General features: G+C 37.4%; 2 protein-coding genes across 2 annotated transcripts; both read left to right on the top strand.

Moving 5' to 3' along the window:
• The first annotated feature begins 212 nt into the window (after window positions 1–212).
• LOC123748777 (uncharacterized) lies at window positions 213–1,010 on the top strand. Its single transcript, XM_045730928.2, has one exon. It carries the CDS (start codon window positions 213–215, stop codon window positions 1,008–1,010), a length of 798 nt encoding a protein of 265 aa, XP_045586884.2.
• Window positions 1,011–10,739: 9,729 nt separating this feature from the next.
• LOC138367093 (putative leucine-rich repeat-containing protein DDB_G0290503) lies at window positions 10,740–12,184 on the top strand. The gene is made up of 2 exons (XM_069328495.1): window positions 10,740–10,812; window positions 11,349–12,184. Exons 1-2 carry the CDS (start codon window positions 10,740–10,742, stop codon window positions 12,182–12,184), a joined length of 909 nt encoding a protein of 302 aa, XP_069184596.1.
• The last annotated feature ends 6,453 nt before the right edge of the window (window positions 12,185–18,637 follow it).

Genomic DNA, 18,637 nt, shown 5'->3' with positions numbered 1-18,637 from the left:
CACACTGGCCTATCACACCGCCCCATCACACTGGCCCATCACACCGGCCCATCTCACTGGCCCATCTCACTGGCCCATCACACCACCCCATCACACTGCCCCATCACACCGCCCCATCACACTGGCCCATCACACCGCCCCATCACACCGCCCCATCACACCTGCCCATCACACTGCCACATCAAACCGCCCCATCACACCGCCCCATCACAATGACCCATCACACCGCCCCATCACACAGGCCCATCACACCACCCCATCACACCGCCCCATCACACCGCCCCATCACACTGGCCCATCACACCGCCCCATCACACCGCCCCATCACACCTGCCCATCACACTGCCACATCAAACCGCCCCATCACACCGCCCCATCACACTGGCCCATCACACTGCCCCATCACACCGGCCCATCACACCGCCCCATCACACCTGCCTATCACACTGGCCCATCACACTGCCCCATCAAACCGCCCCATCACACCGACCTATCACACTGGCCCATCACACCGCCCCATCACACCGCCCCATCACACCTGCCCATCACACCACCCCATCACACCGCCCCATCACACCGCCCCATCACACCGCTCCATCACACCGGCCCATCACACCTGCCCATCGCACCGCCCCATCACACCGCCCCATCACACCGCTCCATCACACCGGCCACTCACACCGCCCCATCACACCCGCCCATCACACCGCCTCATCACACCGCCTCATCACACCGCCCCATCACACCCGCCCATCACACCACCTCATCATACCAGCTCATCACAATGGCCCATCACACCGCCCTATCACACCTTCCCCTCACACCACCCCATCACACCGGCCCATCACACCGTCTCATCACACCGGCGTAGCACAATGGCCCATCACACCGGCCATCACAATGGTCCATCACACCGGCCCATTAAAATTTCACCCCGCCTGAAATCTTTAACTGTTTCCCACAGGCGGCCCCCGAGGGCTTCCCGCTCCCCTCCCAGCCGCCCTCTCTAATGTTAGCTTTGGCACTTGCCCCTTCTGTCCTCTACTGCCTCTCGCGTCCCCCTTCTGTTCTCTTCTGCCTCTCGCGTCCCCCTTCTGTCCCCTACTGCCTCTCGCGTCCCCCTTCTGTCCTCTACTGCCTCTCGCGTCCCCCTTCTGTTCTCTTCTGCCTCTCGCGTCCCCCTTCTGTCCCCTATTGCCTCTCGCGTCCCCCTTCTGTCCTCTACTGCCTCTCGCGTCCCCCTTCTGTCCCCTACTGCCTCTCGCGTCCCCCTTCTGTCCTCTACTGCCTCTCGCGTCCCCCTTCTGTTCTCTTCTGCCTCTCGCGTCCCCCTTCTGTCCCCTACTGCCTCTCGCGTCCCCCTTCTGTCCTCTACTGCCTCTCGCGTCCCCCTTCTGTCCCCTACTGCCTCTCGCGTCCCCCTTCTGTCCTTTACTGCCTCTCGCGTCCCCCTTCTGTTCTCTTCTGCCTCTCGCGTCCCCCTTCTGTCCCCTACTGCCTCTCGCGTCCCCCTTCTGTCCTCTACTGCCTCTCGCGTCCCCCTTCTATTCTCTTCTGCCTCTCGCGTCCCCCTTCTGTCCTCTACTGCCTATCGCGTCCCCCTTCTGTCCTCTACTGCCCCTCGCATCCCCCTTCTGTCCTCTACTGCCTATCGCGTCCCCCTTCTGTCCTCTACTGCCTCTCGCATCCCCCTTCTACCCTCTACTACCTCTTTTGTCCCCCTTCTATCCTCTACTGCCTCTCGTGTCCCCCTTCTGTCCTCTACTGCCTCTCGTGTCCCACTTCTGTCCTCTACTGCCTCTCGTGTCCCACGTCTGTCCTCTACTGCCTCTCGTGTCCCCCTTCTATCCTCTACTGCCTCTAGTGTCCCACTTCTGTCCTCTACTGCCTCTCGTGTCCCACTTCTGTCCTCTACTGCCTCTCGTGTCCCCCTTCTATCCTCTACTGCCTCTAGTGTCCCCCCTCTATCCTCTACTGCCTCTCGTGTCCCACTTCTGTCCTCTACTGCCTCTCGTGTCCCCCTTCTATCCTCTACTGCCTCTCGTGTCTCCCTTTTGCCCTCTACTGCCTCTCGTGTCCCCCTTCTATCCTCTACTGCCTCTAGTGTCCCACTTCTGTCCTCTACTGCCTCTCGTGTCCCACTTCTATCCTCTACTGCCTCTCGTGTCCCACTCCTGTCCTCTACTACCTCTCGTGTCCCCCTTCTATCCTCTACTGCCTCTCGTGTCCCCCTTCTGTCCTCTACTGCCTCTCGTGTTCCCCTTCTGTCCTCTACTACCTCTCGTGTCCCCCTTCTATCCTCTACTGCCTCTCGTGTCCCCCTTCTGTCCTCTACTACCTCTCGTGTCCCACTTCTGTCCTCTACTACCTCTCGTGTCCCACTTCTGTCCTCTACTACCTCTCGTGTCCCCCTTCTATCCTCTACTGCCTCTCGTGTCCCCCTTCTGTCCTCTACTGCCTCTCGTGTCCCACTTCTGTCCTCTACTACCTCTCGTGTCCCCCTTCTATCCTCTACTGCCTCTCGTGTCCCACTTCTGTCCTCTACTGCCTCTCGTGTCCCTTTTCTCGCCGTCAGCTCTCCTTCTTTTTCATTTATGACTTCAAAACGCAGCAAGTTATCACATTTCACTTTCCTGCTCCGTCCCTCCAGCCATGTTGTATTTTGTTATTCAAATTTCCCTCCAACATGTGAAGTTTATTTTCGTTCTGTATTTTCCAGTATTATAGTTCGTGTCTCACGTGTGAGAGGCCCTGTCACTGGAGCACCGTGATCTGGAGAGGTTTACAACCCTCTCCATCCTGGGGCGTTTTTACCCCCTGAAATTATCTCTCCTCAACCAGTTTTATAAACAATAATTTACTGGTTAAATTTTGGATCAGTTGACGTGTTTCTGGGATATATGTGTGTGTGGCTTTATGTTTTCCATATTATATTAGCGTCTTTTTGTAGCTGCTCTCTACACCATTCATCACCCCTTTCCTCGTCCCCTCACTACCTACCTCCGCCCTCTCCGCATGCCTCCACCCCTCTACACTTACCACATCCCATCTTGACCCCCTCTCCACCCACTTCAACCCAACAAATGCCCTCTCCACCCACCACAACCCCTGCCCCCCCCCCCTCCCCACTAGTCTGGCCCCTGGGACCCACATTAACGAGCACAGAGCTGCTCTACTCCAGTCTCTGCCTCCTCCTGCAGTGCCAACTCACTTAGTTATGCCTTCAAGTTCTTCCACTTTATATTTACAAAACATTTGCTACTGAGGTGATGTTTTTAAATTATTCTTTCACTTGGTAGAGTATGTCTGAGGTCATAATTATTTCCTTTATCTACAAATTTTTCTCTCGCCCTGGTTACCCTTTGCATTTTATCACTGTGCCTATTCTCAAGTTAAACGAAATTTCTTTAATTTGAAACCTGTTTCTAACAATAGTAGCACTGTGCTCTGCCTTCCCTTCATATCTGAACTCAAAACTTTAACTAATACCTTTCGTCCTCTTGACATATAGCTCGCCTTCCGACAAACTAACACTCTTCGTAGCAGTCTAGTCCACACTGCTCCTCCTGCTTCTAATGCTGCTGGTGTCTACTCTATTTTCCTGTTCGCCAATACTTTGGTGAATCTGGCCGTACACTTAATGACACACTTTACGAACACAAAAGAAGTGTTAAGTCTGCAGACACAAACAATGCTCTCTTCTGTTATGTTAGGGATTCTAATCATCCTATTGATTGGTCTTCCTCCAAAATAATCTTTCCTGCCTCTATTCTACACAGACGCCATCTTGTTGAATCGGCTCTGATACACAACGTACCCAACATGAACCTGAATCCTGGCTTTGTTGCTGCTGAATCTTCCCTTTCACAGTACATACTCAAATTTTCTAAACTTTCTAACAAACGTGACGTTACATAAGCCTACCCTTCTTTTTATCTTTCTGTTTCGTTCTCTTGTGTTCTCTTACGATCCCTTTCTTATTCCTATTATTACACGCATTATTACACGTAACCTTCCGTACCTTTTGCCTTGCTCTTCTTTTCCTCTATGATTTACATCTCCTCACCTCTCTCTTGCCTATTTATTGCCCTTGCCTCCTTCCTCTCAATACAATCGACTTGATAATGGTCCAGGGCGGACTGAAACCATGAACCAGCCAGTTTTTAACTGGCTGGCCCATGGTTCGATTCTCTCATATGAGGAAGTGTTCTGTTTGTTAAAATTCCTGCCACCACTTGCGAGTTCATGCAGGTGTATGGCATATTCAAGACACGAGTTTTCCCTAGTATATATGATTGATAGAAAATGAGTGTTTGATCATAAGCCCTCCCTCTGGCGTCATTGGAGACGGAGGTTTCGTGGAATAGCCCCCCCGAAATCTACCCCCTATTTTACTGTTTTACAGGAACTTCTTTTCCGCAGCTCATAAAATGGAGGAAAGGGTCCTGAAAGATATTGTTAATAGAAACGTTATCCCTATAGACAAAAATCAGAAGATACAATTGACGATCTACTATAAAACCAAGAAAACGGCCAACCTACTCATGAGAAACTCTCCAGACACAAAGCAGAACGCTTTAAAAGAGACCAATGTCGTCTATGCCTTCAAATGCCCACTTGGGGACTGTAAGCCTCAAAGAATTCAGTATATAGGCAAGACAACAACATCTCTTTCCAGGCGATTAACGATGAATAAGCAACAGGGCTCCATTAAGGAACACGTAATCTCTTCCCACAACCAGACCATCACCAGAAAAGTCTTAACAAAAAACACGGAAATCATCGATAGATACAGCGATAGCAGGCGGCTAGGTATTTATTTTGCGATAATATCGCAACATAAATACTCTGTAAGACATGGCCAATTGTCTAATTCTTTGTTTGTGCATTTGTCAGAAAAAGCTCACCAATTTGATTGGGAGAGTGCTTCTTCAATAACAAATTGTAAAAGCACCTATAACAGAAACATAATTGAATCTGCTTTGATACAGATCACCAAAGAAAGTAATTTGAATATTAGCAGTGGTCTATATAACTTAGATTCATTTCTAATAGATCAGCTAAAGGGCGATTTAAGTAGAATCATTGAAAAACATTTGTCTCACTAATTTATTGTATATATTTACTTCTTTATGTTATAATTACCTATATATTATGCTTGTATGTCTGCTGTATCAGATGGGCCATTGGGCTACATCGGATGGGCCAATTGGGTGCATCTGATGGGCCAATGGGCCGTCTGCGTTGTCCAAGTATTGTACCTCACCTTACTTCACCACTCCTTCCTGCCTATTTATACCCATCACTCGATCTGTAAAATGACCTTCTGAAGATGTATTTAATATACGAAAGTACTTAAGGAAATTTCCTGTTTCATTTTTCCTCCGTGGTCTGACATTGTCACATTCTTAATCACGTGTTTATTTTCGTGATATACACACACACACACACACATATATATATATATATATATATATATATATATATATATATATATATATATATATATATATTTATATATATATATATATATATATATATATATATATATATATATATATCATACGTAATAGCCATAACTCACTATTTGGCCTAATATACAGGGCTCTCATCACAGTAGGCCAAGTTTGCAGGGCTCTTGAATATTTAAGGCTAGAGGGCAATGGTGTCTATCTATTTAGCCTATTATGCAATAGATTTTTTTATTATTATTATATATTAGAGAGTAGGCTGTATTTTTGTAGAATCAAGTAAAGGTTCGTCAGGAAGACATAGCGGGATGTAGACAATGTTGACGTCATCAAAGTGATACCTAATGATAACTAAAGGAATAGGCATCATAGCATCTTAACCCATCTAACCCCCATTTGTTTCAATAATAATAATAATAATAATACTATATGTAATATTTACATATACTGTATTATTATATACTTAAAAAAAAGAGAATGAGCGTATAATTTAAATTGGTTGAAGCTCGTTTCTTCAACACTCACGGTTATTAAAGAACATTATATAAAATTCTCCATTTATTAGGTATAAAATATTAGAGGGGGGATAGGATATTTTATTATATAGTAAGCCATTAACGTATCGTGGTAAACTAACAGGCAATATGAAAAGAGGCATTGAAATTTTATAAATCTTTTAACACATTAAAACATGTTAATTTATCTGTTGTACTTATTTGTTTCCTCAATGAATAAAAACAAATCTTTAAAGATTCACCTGATGATGTCTGTTAAGATGATTTTTCATATTAATATATTGGATGAATTCTTTAGCACATTTCGGGCACTTAAAGAGTTTCTCACCAGTATGGATTTTTAGATGATTTTTCAGACTAGTTGGGTAGAGGAATTCTTTAGCACATGTAGAACACTTAAAAGGTTTCTCACCAGTATGGATTTTTAGATGATTTTTCAGACTAGTAGGGTAGTAGGGTAGAGGAATTCTTTAGCACATGTAGAACACTAAAAAGGTTTCTCACCATTATGGATTTTTAGATGATTTTTCAGACTAGTAGGGTAGAGGAATTCTTTAGCACATGTAGAGCACTTAAAAGGTTTCTCACCATTATGGATTTTCTGCTGTGTCTTCAAACTATTTTTATCTTTAAAATGTTTACTGCACATAGGACACTTAAAGGGCTTCTTCTTTCTATGTTTTACGAAATGTCTAATCAAACCTGATTTAAAACTAAAAAATTTCCCACATGTAGTACACTTGTAAGGTTTTTCGCCCGTATGAACTCTCATATGTATCTTTACGGAGCGTAGCCCTCTGAATTTTTCCCCACACGTAGTACACTTGTGAGGTTTTTCGCCCATATGAACTCTCATATGTATCTTTAAGATGCGTAACCCTCTGAATTTTTCCCCACACGTAGTACACTTGTGAGGTTTTTCGCCCATATGAACTCTCATATATATCTTTAAGATGCGTAACCCTCTGAATTTTTCCCTACATGTTGTATATTTAAAAGGTTTTTCACCAGTATGGATTTTCAGATGATTTTTCAAACTAGTACAGTAGATGAATCTTTTAGCACATGTAGGACACTTAAAGGGTTTCTCATCATTATTGATTTTCTGATGGTCTTCAAATTATATTTATCATTAAAATGTTTACTACACATAGGACACTTAAAGGGCTTCTTCTCTGTATGTTTTACCTAATGTCTAATCAAACATGATTTAAAACTAAAAAATATCGCACATGTAATACACTAGTAAGGTTTTTCGCCCGTATGAACTCTCATATGTATCTTTAAAGAGCGTAGCCCTCTGAATTTTTCCCCACATGTATTACACTTGTAAGGTTCTTCACCCGTATGAACTCTCATATGTATCTTTAATGAGCTTAGCCATCTAAATTTTTCCCCACATGTAGTACACTTGTAAGGTTTTTCGCCTGTATGAAATCTCATATGACTCTCCAAGAAGCATAGCCATCAGAATTTTTTATTGCAACCTGAACATTCATAATGTTTCTTCTCATTATTTATTTCCGGGGGCCTTTCTTTGTGATGTTGTAGTTGAAATGTTGGTAATAATGTAGTAGACTGTAAAGTTACATTGGACTGTTGAATTTGCTGATGAAAAGAATCTGAAAATGATTGGGGCATTTTTATATAGTACTTTAATGATTACCCCCCCCCCCCCACCATCTAAATATATAATAAGAAAAACTAAAAAAAAATATGTACAACAGATAAATGAAAATGGTTACAAATGTTTAAGGGTTTATAAAATTCCTCAATTACCTCCATTGTTTCATACATGGTCTTCGTTCAATTATTGATGTTATTTCCAAACAACTTACTCTGATTTCGGATGAGTAAGATTCTTAAAACAATTAAAGTTTAATCAATATGGAAGAGACATCCTCATATCTCCGACCCCTCTTTCCTTTAGTAAAAATATATATAATTCTATAATATAATAATATTATATATATATATATATTGCTTCTTAACTACAATTACTACTTAACCTATAGCTATATTGATATTACAATTATATATATATATATATATATATATATATATATATATATATATATATATATATGTATATATATATGTATATATATATATATATATATATATATATATATATATATATATATATATATATATATGTATATATATATATATATATATATATATATATATATATATATATATATAAATATATATATATATTGGTAGCAGTCTTTCCTGTAGACATATATTATTAAATATGACCGAAAAAGTAAGATTAATAATTCTAACACGAATTTTCTCGATCTTTCTTATGTTTCTTTTCACTGTTGATGGTAATTGAAAAATCAATTCTCCAAAATTCATTTTTATTTCTAGTCTGACGCGACACTTGAATGCGTTTCGTAATAACTTATTACATTTTCAAAGACTTTTAGTTTACACACACACAACTATTACCAATAGTTGTGTGTGTGTAACACTAACAAACACTAAACAGAGTTCTTACTATGCTATGATTTAAACAGCTTTCATTTTTCATTTTATACCCGCATTTTGGGTGAGGTGGTATGTTACAACAGTTTTGGATGAGGTGAACAAAACTTTCAACACAGGATAGAACACGAAACAATGGGTATTGAAGGTAAGAATGGAAGTAATTGCAGAGGACCTATTGGCCCATATTTCTTGATGCTTCTATATTGGAGTGGAGTCTTGAAGTGGGTAGAATATAGTTGTTCATTAATTGGCTGTTGATTGCTGATGTTGACTTCTTGATGTGTAGTGCCTGGCAGATGTCAAGCCGCCTGCTATCGCTGTATCTATCGATGATTTCTGTGTTGTTTGCTAAGATTTCTCTGGTGATGGTTTGGTTGTGGGAAGAGATTATATGTTCCTTAATGGAGCCCTGTTGCTTATGCATCGTTAATCGCCTGGAAAGAGATGTTGTTGTCTTGCCTATATACTGAGTTTTTTGAGGCTTACAGTCCCCAAGAAGGCATTTGAAGGCATAGACGACGTTGGTCTCTTTTAAAGCGTTCTGCTTTGTGTCTGGAGAATTTCTCATGAGTAGGCTGGCTGTTTTTTTGGTTTTATAGTAAATCATCAGTTGTATCTTCTGATTTTCGTCTGTAGGGATAACGATTCTATTAACAATATCTTTCAGGACCCTTTCCTCCGTTTTATGAGCTGTGGAAAAGAAGTTCCTGTAAAATAGTCTAATAGGGGGATAAGTGTTGTGTTAGTTGTCTCTTCAGAGGATGCATGGCGTTTCACTTTCCTTCTTATGATGTCTTCAACGGAACCATTGGAGAAGCCGTTGTTGACTAGGACCTGCCTTACCCTACAGAGTTCTTCGTTGACTTGCTTCCATCCTGAGCTGTGGCTGAGAGCACGGTCGACATAAGCGTTAACAACACTCCTCTTGTACCTGTCTGGGCAGTCACTGTTGGCATTTAGGCACAATCCTATGTTTGTTTCCTTAGTGTAGACTGCAGTGTGGAAACCTCCGCTCTTTTCCATGATTGTTACATCTAGAAAGGGCAGCTACTCATCCTTCTCCATCTCGTAAGTGAAACGCAACACAGAATTCTGCTCAAATGCCTCCTTCAGCTCCTGCAGATGTCTGACATCAGGTACCTGTGTAAAAATATCGTCAACATACCTGCAGTATATGGCCGGTTTCAAGTTCATGTCGACTAAGACTTTTTGTTCGATGGTACCCATGTAGAAGTTCGCAAACAGGACACCTAAAGGAGAACCCATGGCGACCCCATCAACTTGCTTATACATGTGCCCATCCGGGCTCAAGAAGGGTGCCTCTTTAGTACAAGCTTGGAGTAGTTTCCTTAGAATTTTTCTGCAATGTCAAGAGGAATACAGGCCGGATCACGATACACTGTCCGCTATCATCCCTATTGTTTCTTCCACAGGTACTCCAAGCTTGTACTAAAGAGCATAGTAAGAACTCTGTTTAGTGTTTGCAGGTTATAGTTGTGTGTGTGTAAACTAAAGTCTTTGAAAATGTAATAAGTTATTACCAAACGCATTCAAATGTCGCGTCAGACTAGAAATAAAAATGAATTTGGAGAATTGATTTTTGAATTACCACCAGCAGTGAAAAGAAATGTACGAAAGATTGAGAAAATTCGTGTTAGAATTATTAATCTTACTTTTTCGGTCATATTTAATAATATATATATATGTATATATATATATATATATATATATATATATATATATATATATATATATATATATATATATATATATATATATTTATATATATATATATATATATATATATATATATATATATATATATATATATATATATATATATATATATATATGTGTGTGTGTGTGTCTATGCTTAAGGCATAGACAGCCTTAGTTGGTATTCCAACTATACCAACATAGACAACTAAAATATATACCATATATATGTTATATACCAACATAGACATAGAAGGTTATATACCAACATAGACAACTAAAATTCCACATAGGCATATATATATATATGTGTCTATGCTTAAGGCATATATATATATATATATATATATATATATATATATATATATATATATATATATATATATATATATATATATATATATATTATAATAATAATATATTACAATTCCCTCGGTTTTTCAGAGATGATCACATCATTATAAGAAGCAGTTGGGATCTTGGATAAGCTATTAAGCACATTACAAGTAATAGTCTACGGTTCGTTTCCATTAGAGATTTCATGAGTTTATCTAAAAGAAAATATGCAATCGTTTACCTGGCCCGCCAGGCGATGATCACCACCGCACCCTACAGTAAGTGGGCCTGGCATTTCTTGTGAGTGCCCATCCCTCACTGAAACGACTTGTGAATATTGTGAGTATAAAGCCTAGTGGGACTCCACTGGTGGCTTTACTACGCCAATCGGAGGTCTCACCCATATTGCTTAGACAGTCCCTTATCACTTAGTAGCACCCTTCCAGTTTCTTTTACCTGTTTCTTCAACTTATGTACAAGCCTCTGTGTCAAAGGCTTTCCGACAGTCCAAAAAAATGCAGTCCACTCATCCTTCTTTTCCTTGCTTAATTTTTGTCACCTGATCGTAGAATTATATTAAACCAATAATTTAAAAAATGAGTGAAATTGTTAAAACAATCTTGAAAACTATAACATTCCCAGACGACGGTTCCTCGGGTTTGAGAGAACGTATATTCATAAAAACTCTTATTAACAATTTTGTTGTTGTGAATGATGATAAAAGAATGATTCTATTATTGAAAAAAATTACTTCATTTGTTTACTATCTCTGATCGATATTTTAAATTAATAACCGAAACATGTCCTCTTAAAGGTCGGAATCAACAAAAACAAACAATAGATCATTTTAATAAAAAATGTAATGAATGCAAGAATGAAAAAAGAGAATTAGAAATTAAATGTGGAAATCAAAATGCCACAATAACAGATTTAAATACAAATGTGAGAGATTTAGAACTTACTATTGTGCAGCTTTCAGAGAAATTAGGAGACCAAGAAAATGAAATAGAGAATTTAAAGAAGGAAAATTCAACTCCTCAAGATAATCAAAATAAATTGAAAAATAACCTAGAAGGTCGAAACAATACTGAATTAATGAAGCTTAGAATCCAATATGATGATGAAAAGAAACAGTATGAAACAGAATATGCATTTATGTTAGATGAGAAAGACAGACAAATTCAACATATCTCCGAAGACAAAGACAAACAAATAAAAGACTTAGCCAATGAAAAAGAAAAACTAACCAATTTAATAAATTCAAATAATACTAGAATAAGATCCAAATACGCTACACTCGAGAATGACCTAAAAACATGTAAGCAACAATTAAATAGTGCACTTGAACCATTAACTATAAGTCGTCAACAACAAGAAGAATTATATAGGCAAATAAATATAAAATTAATGTCTCTTGAAGAATACCAACTAAAATTAGCCACATGTGAAAACGATATAAAGAACCAGAATATGCAATTTCTGGAATGCCAACAAGACCTACATAAATGCAACTATGATAAACAATCAGATCAAGAAGAATATAATAAGCTATTAGTATCCCAAAACCATTATGTTCAGGAATGCCAACAAAAACTACTAGATTGTGAAAATTCTAAAAAAATTAAGTATGATGAATATAATACATCTTGAGGTTATCTTGAGATGATTTCGGGGCTTTTTAGTGTCCCCGCGGCCCGGTCCTCGACCAGGCCTCCACCCCCAGGAAGCAGCCCGTGACAGCTGACAGCTGACCCCCAGGTACCTATTTTACTGCTAGGTAACAGGGGCATAGGGTGAAAGAAACTCTGCCCATTGTTTCTCGCCGGCGCCTGGGATCGAACCCAGGACTACAGGATCACAAATCCAGCGTGCTGTCCGCTCGGCCGACCGGCTCCGGTACATTAGTAAAGAATATAAATGAAGCAAATAAATATAATATTGAAACATTAGAGCGACCTTATACAAAACCTACATTATCGAATAGCGATATAATTCATTGTTTTTCAAGCATATTTCCATTAGATGATGATAAATCGAAAGCAACAGGAAAATCACAAATTGAAGCAATAATAAATAAGTTCATTCATCAGTTGAATACCGAACATGATAACTACATTCACGAAGAACGTGAAAAGGACATTAGAGAGAGGATTTCCGTTTAAATTATATTAATAATAATGATCCACACCAAAATAATAATATCCCTAATATTTTTACTAATGAGGAAGAAAGAAATTTATTTAATTAAATATTAGAAAAATTTAAAACTAATATTATCGATGAAACAGTATATGAACACGAACGTCAAATAATGCCCTATGTAAATGAAAATTATCATTCAAAACGCCAACTAAACGAACCTAATTATGCTGCTAAATTGTTAATAGACGCGGTGGCATCAATAGTTTTAGTTAAAGAAATTATAATAAGACAAATTGTTGATCTGGAAAGAGATCATATAGGAACGACTGAGGAAGTTATAAAAGTTTATACATTTGTTACTATTATATATACATTATTCCAGAAGGAAATAAGGCAAGATTTGAATGCAAATAATGTTCAACCCTTTTATTACATTATCTCGTACGTGATTCGTAAGTCCCCTTCTGATAATATTCATGAAATACTGGCTTTACAACAACAAAATGATTTAAATATTAGGACCTTACAACAAAGAAATGAAACAATAACTTCTAACCTGTTGACCATTCAACAGACAAATGCTAGTCTCCAGGATTCCAATAAACAAATGCTTTCAGAATTAAGTGAGACAAGAATGCATTTGTCGATGATTAACCATGATGAGACTTCGGTGGACCCCATAGAATACAAAAAAACACAAATGAATAAATTCACTTCGAACATCCAAGCCATCACTACTCAGCTCGATGCTTACTTGGCCGGGACATGCAACAATAAGTATTTGAGATCAGCATTCGACAAACTCTCAATAAGAGAAATGTTTTGCAGGAATGAAATGGCCAAATCTGAAATGATGCAATTATTTATTTCACTTTCAAATCATATCTTCGAATTTAAATTCTGCGCCCAGTTCTATAAGAATCTTGTCATGGTAATAAACGATAATATTCTTTGGCGTTCCATTCAAATAAACCTTCATTTTTCACGAGAAATGTATAACCGCTAAGATATGCTATCTGAAATATTAAACATACCGATGATAAATATAGCTATAGAAATAGCACCCGTTTTCCCGATTCTATACAATATTAGTAAATTAACCCTGATAAATGGTATGTATTCTATAAGCAACTATGAGGATAATAATCAAATAGTGTCTTTTGATAACGAAAAGAAGAATTTAAAATCGATTGCGTTATTGCACGAGGCTAATATGGAAGAAGAAAAATCTTGTTTCCTTAAAAACCTAAAAGTTAAGTACGAAAGTGTATTGGGTGATGACAGCATTTTAAAAGCAATCGCCTCTCAGAAAGTTTCTTCGCCTGAAACTGTTGAGAAAACAACCACACAAAAAGAGATAAAATAAAATTAAAAGACGCAAAACAAAGGGCAAAAGATAAAACTCAAGGCAGGCGACAAGTCGAGGCATTAACAGAGAAAAAGAATCAAAGGGATAGACATGTAAACATTATAAGCGGAGGAATAGTTGAAAATAAATCGGAGGATGTTGATGGTAAGCAATCAACTCATTAGAGAAAAATTTTGTAAATATCCCCCCCCCAAAAAAAATTAAGAGCCATGGTAGCCTTCAATTAAAAAATAAGTACAGACAATAATTTATTTGGGAACTGTTTTATATACTAAATCATCACCAATGTTGCCATAGATCATCTCAGGCTGTATGAGTTTTTATTCTTTGCATAATGTTGTTTTAACACTAGATTGATCTTGTTGTTTCCTAGGGATATAACAACGTTACAGTACATTAATATATTATAAAAGTTTTTTTACCCCATTCATCCTATTTTTTTCTGCAAAGATTGACCTGATGTCTTCTTATACTATTCAGACACGTCAATCTAACCCAACCACAGTGTAGAAAGAGACCAACAAATATAAAAGAAATTACTTATACCTAGTGGATAATAATTATAAGGATGGTTCTTAAAGAGGAGCAGACTTATTATTAAAAATATCAAAGCTAAACATAAAATTAATATATCCAATTTTGAACTTGAAACTAAATTTTCCACTTCTTGTATTTCAAATTCTGCCGTTTGAATGGGATAATGTTTATATTTGGCTTCATGAATTATATGGTGACTCATATCGATCACTTTAGTATCTTTCTCGTAAGTTTCAGAATTAGGCTTATGAGTAATTGCTTGGCCCAGACTGTTTACCTCAAACTGATTAAGCAGGTCTAAAATCATCTTGCCTTCCTCTAGATAATTTGTGGTCGTTCCATCCATAGCAATTATGTTTGTACATTGAGGGTAAAGACGAATTATTTCATATATTGCAGACAAATATATCATATATGGTGATATTTGCAGGGTGGTTACAGATTGTGGAGGCCCCAGTTTAATATATTGACCCAAATTTATGTCCTGTTCCAACAATTTATGAATTATTTCCTTGCGAATGTTATTTAATGTATCATGGGTCATTTCTTTATTACACCCTCCAATATTATTGATAGATAAATATAATTCTTTTGGTAACAACACTAGCCCCATTGATAAAATAACTGATAATGAAGCCGAGAGACCAGATAAAAACCGGAGTGAAAATTGAATGCCCATTTCGACCATAGATGATCGAATGATCATAACCAAAAGTTGAACTACCATTTGTTGAGCTGACGCTCCGGCCATCATTACTGACAATACTTCTTGAAGAGCGTCACGGAGGATGTTTTCTGAGAAATATTTTAACAATCTTGAAATGATTTTAGGCACTCTAGTTGTAACTTCAATTTCGGTTATAGTAATGGCTCCATCTTTTAATAATGTTAATAAATCAGAAAATTCAGAGTTTAAATGACTTATTATAACATCCAAAGAATTATAAGTAGTAGTATACTGCTCAATGAGTGATACATTTTCAGACGATACCACTACATCTGCCTTGTCGACAAATAATTCCTTTTTGAGTATTGACTGTGGAACAACTTTTTCGCTATAACCTCTAACTACATCCATATAATCTTGCTTGCCCCATTCACCTACAAGAATGCTACTCCCTCCCGTGAGAGCAAATACGTCCACTAATTCATCATCACTGAATTGGTTAACAATTTGTGTACCAGGTATAAAACCCAATATCTTGCGGTAGACATGACTATGGCATTGATCTATTGTAGTATTTACGAAAGCGTTTACAATATACTGGATCGAAGTTTATATTTTTTGAGATATATACAAGAGTTGTTACATTCTTGTGCAGCCACTAGTACGCGTAGCGTTTCGGGCAGGTCCCTGGAATGCGATCCCCTGCCGCGAAGAATCGTTTTTTCATCCAAGTACACATTTTACTGTTGCGTTAAACAGAGGCTACAGTTAAGGAATTGCGCCCAGTAAATCTTCCCCGGCCAGGATACGAACCCATGACATAGCGCTCGCGGAACGCCAGGCGAGTGTCTTACCACTACACCACGGAGACTTCTGATACTGAATATTCCAGGACAATGGTGGAGCATCAATTAAGCCAGCTGCAGATTTTCTCAGTTGAGATGTATTTCGATTTTTCGCATAGGCAATGGGGTTGTTTTGATAAGATTGTGCATCGTTTTCATCAGAAGGACTCCATCGACTAGAAGGTCTTAGAGCCAATGTATTAAGAGCAGATAACTGTACCCCACAGTAATCTTCATTAGATTCCTTGACGTGAATTGACCAAGTTTCTAAGGGAATAGGTTTCGAGAAAGGATGATGATTGTCTGTTACTGTATTATTTAGAACAGACGTTAAATCATTACCAAATCTTTCTTGAAGAAATTCAAGCACCTCATTATAAACTGTGTAACATGCTTCACTAAATGCATATTCACGTTCATTAATTAAAATAGCTGATCCCGATCCCGGTCGACAGTTAGTTTTTACATCGTAATAACATTTTAGCATGTTGCAACCTAGCGTTGTAAATTTTACTTCAAAATCGTAAGGATTTTCATCTAAGAAAGCTTTGGGGAAATTGGGAGGTATATTTTTCCACGGTACATTCTGAATAATTATGTTTTTTAAAAATTTCCTTCCTATTCTTTGTTGAAGGGTCTCCATTATTTTTCTTTGTGATATACGACTGACCACGAAAGTTGCTGTTGCAATATCAGAAACTGTAATGGCTGATTTGGATAATGTCATTATGATAATTGTTGAGAATATTTTTTACTGTAAGATTCTTAATTAAAAGTATTGCCAAATTTAATGAAAAAAGGAAGAATCTTCATATTTATATCCTCGCTTTTTTATAAGTATATATATACATTAAATATATATATATATATATATATATATATATATATATATATATATATATATATATATATATATATATATTTAAATAAGTCGATGGCGATATATATACATATATATATATATATATATATATACATATATATGTCGTACCTAGTAGCCAGAACGCACTTCTCAGCCTACTATTCAAGGCCGGATTTGCCTAATAAGCCAAGTTTTCCTGAATTAATATATTTTCTCTAATTTTTTTCTTATGAAATGATAAAGCTACCCATTTGATTATGTATGAGGTCATTTTTTTTTATTGGAGTTAAAATTAACGTAGATATATGAACGAACCTAACCAACCCTACCTAACCTAACCTAACCTATCTTTATAGGTTAGGTTAGGTTAGGAAGCTGAAAAAGTTAGGTTAGGTTAGGTTAGGTAGTCGAAAAACTATTAATTCATGAAAACTTGGCTTATTAGGCAAATCGGGCCTTGCATAGTAGGCTGAGAATTGCGTTCTGGCTACTAGGTACGACATATATATATACATATATATATATATACATACATATATATATATATATATATATATATATATATATATATATATATATATATATATATATATATATATATATATATATATAATAAAAAAAGAGAACGAGAGCTTAATTTATCTATTCATATTTCAAAATATCAGAAGTTGATAAGCTCGCCATCGACTTATTTAGTCTTATTATTGTTATATTTGAAATTTTAAAGTGTTACCACCTCCTCCAATGTTAGGGTCATCTAACCTCATCATCGCACGGTCAATATTGGGCAATCCCAAGAAGTTTTTTAATTAAAATTACAAAACAAGATGAAAAGTTAGTAAAATATTTGAAAAACTTTTTAAAGAAAATTAAACTAAAATAATAGATGGTACTGAGCATTTATCGACAACTATGATTCAGATTTCGTTGGAACGTGTCTGTATTATTAGTCCACCCAGTACACAGCAATTGGGATATAGAAAGTATGAGATGTGCTTTGAATAAAGACAATTGTCCCACACATACACACGAGAGAGAGAGAGAGAGAATGGAGAATATGAAGAGGGATTACAGATAACTCTGCAAAAAGCTCAAATTGTATTATCAGACATATCATCATGTAATACTAATAATCCCCATAATATTTATTATCAATTATTTATAAGAAACCTTACCACTTCAGATTTACCATCGCAAAGAATAGTTACTAAAATAAATGTTGTTTAATTACACAAAAAATGTGTATCTATGATATTTTATATATCGTTATTCTATTCTTAGTATTATTCTTTGGTTTTATTTATTTAAATTTTTTTCACCTAATCAGATAGAAATAAGTAAAAAACTGATACTAGACCATAAAAGAGAGGCAATAGAAAAAGAATCTTAACCACTCATACCATACTCTATGGCCGTCTATAAGTGTGATGACAATAATTATAATGAAAATGTTTTGGTTCATATTATGCCTCAAAATTATCATTTTTTTGTAGAACAAGGCCAACTCATCTACCATCCTACTTCCACCAAAAATGATAATACATGTTGTACATTATCAGACTCTCCTGAAATGGCATATGTTTTTTCTGTGAAAGAATCAACTACTTCTCTAACCATCCCACAAAAAACGAAAAAGTGTCGCCGACCCTTTGAACATTTGAAAAGTAGCATATATACATTA

This window comes from Procambarus clarkii, chromosome 21, assembly GCF_040958095.1.
Source record: "Procambarus clarkii isolate CNS0578487 chromosome 21, FALCON_Pclarkii_2.0, whole genome shotgun sequence".
Lineage (NCBI taxonomy): Eukaryota > Metazoa > Arthropoda > Malacostraca > Decapoda > Cambaridae > Procambarus > Procambarus clarkii.
This window is presented reverse-complemented; position numbering and strand designations above follow the sequence as displayed.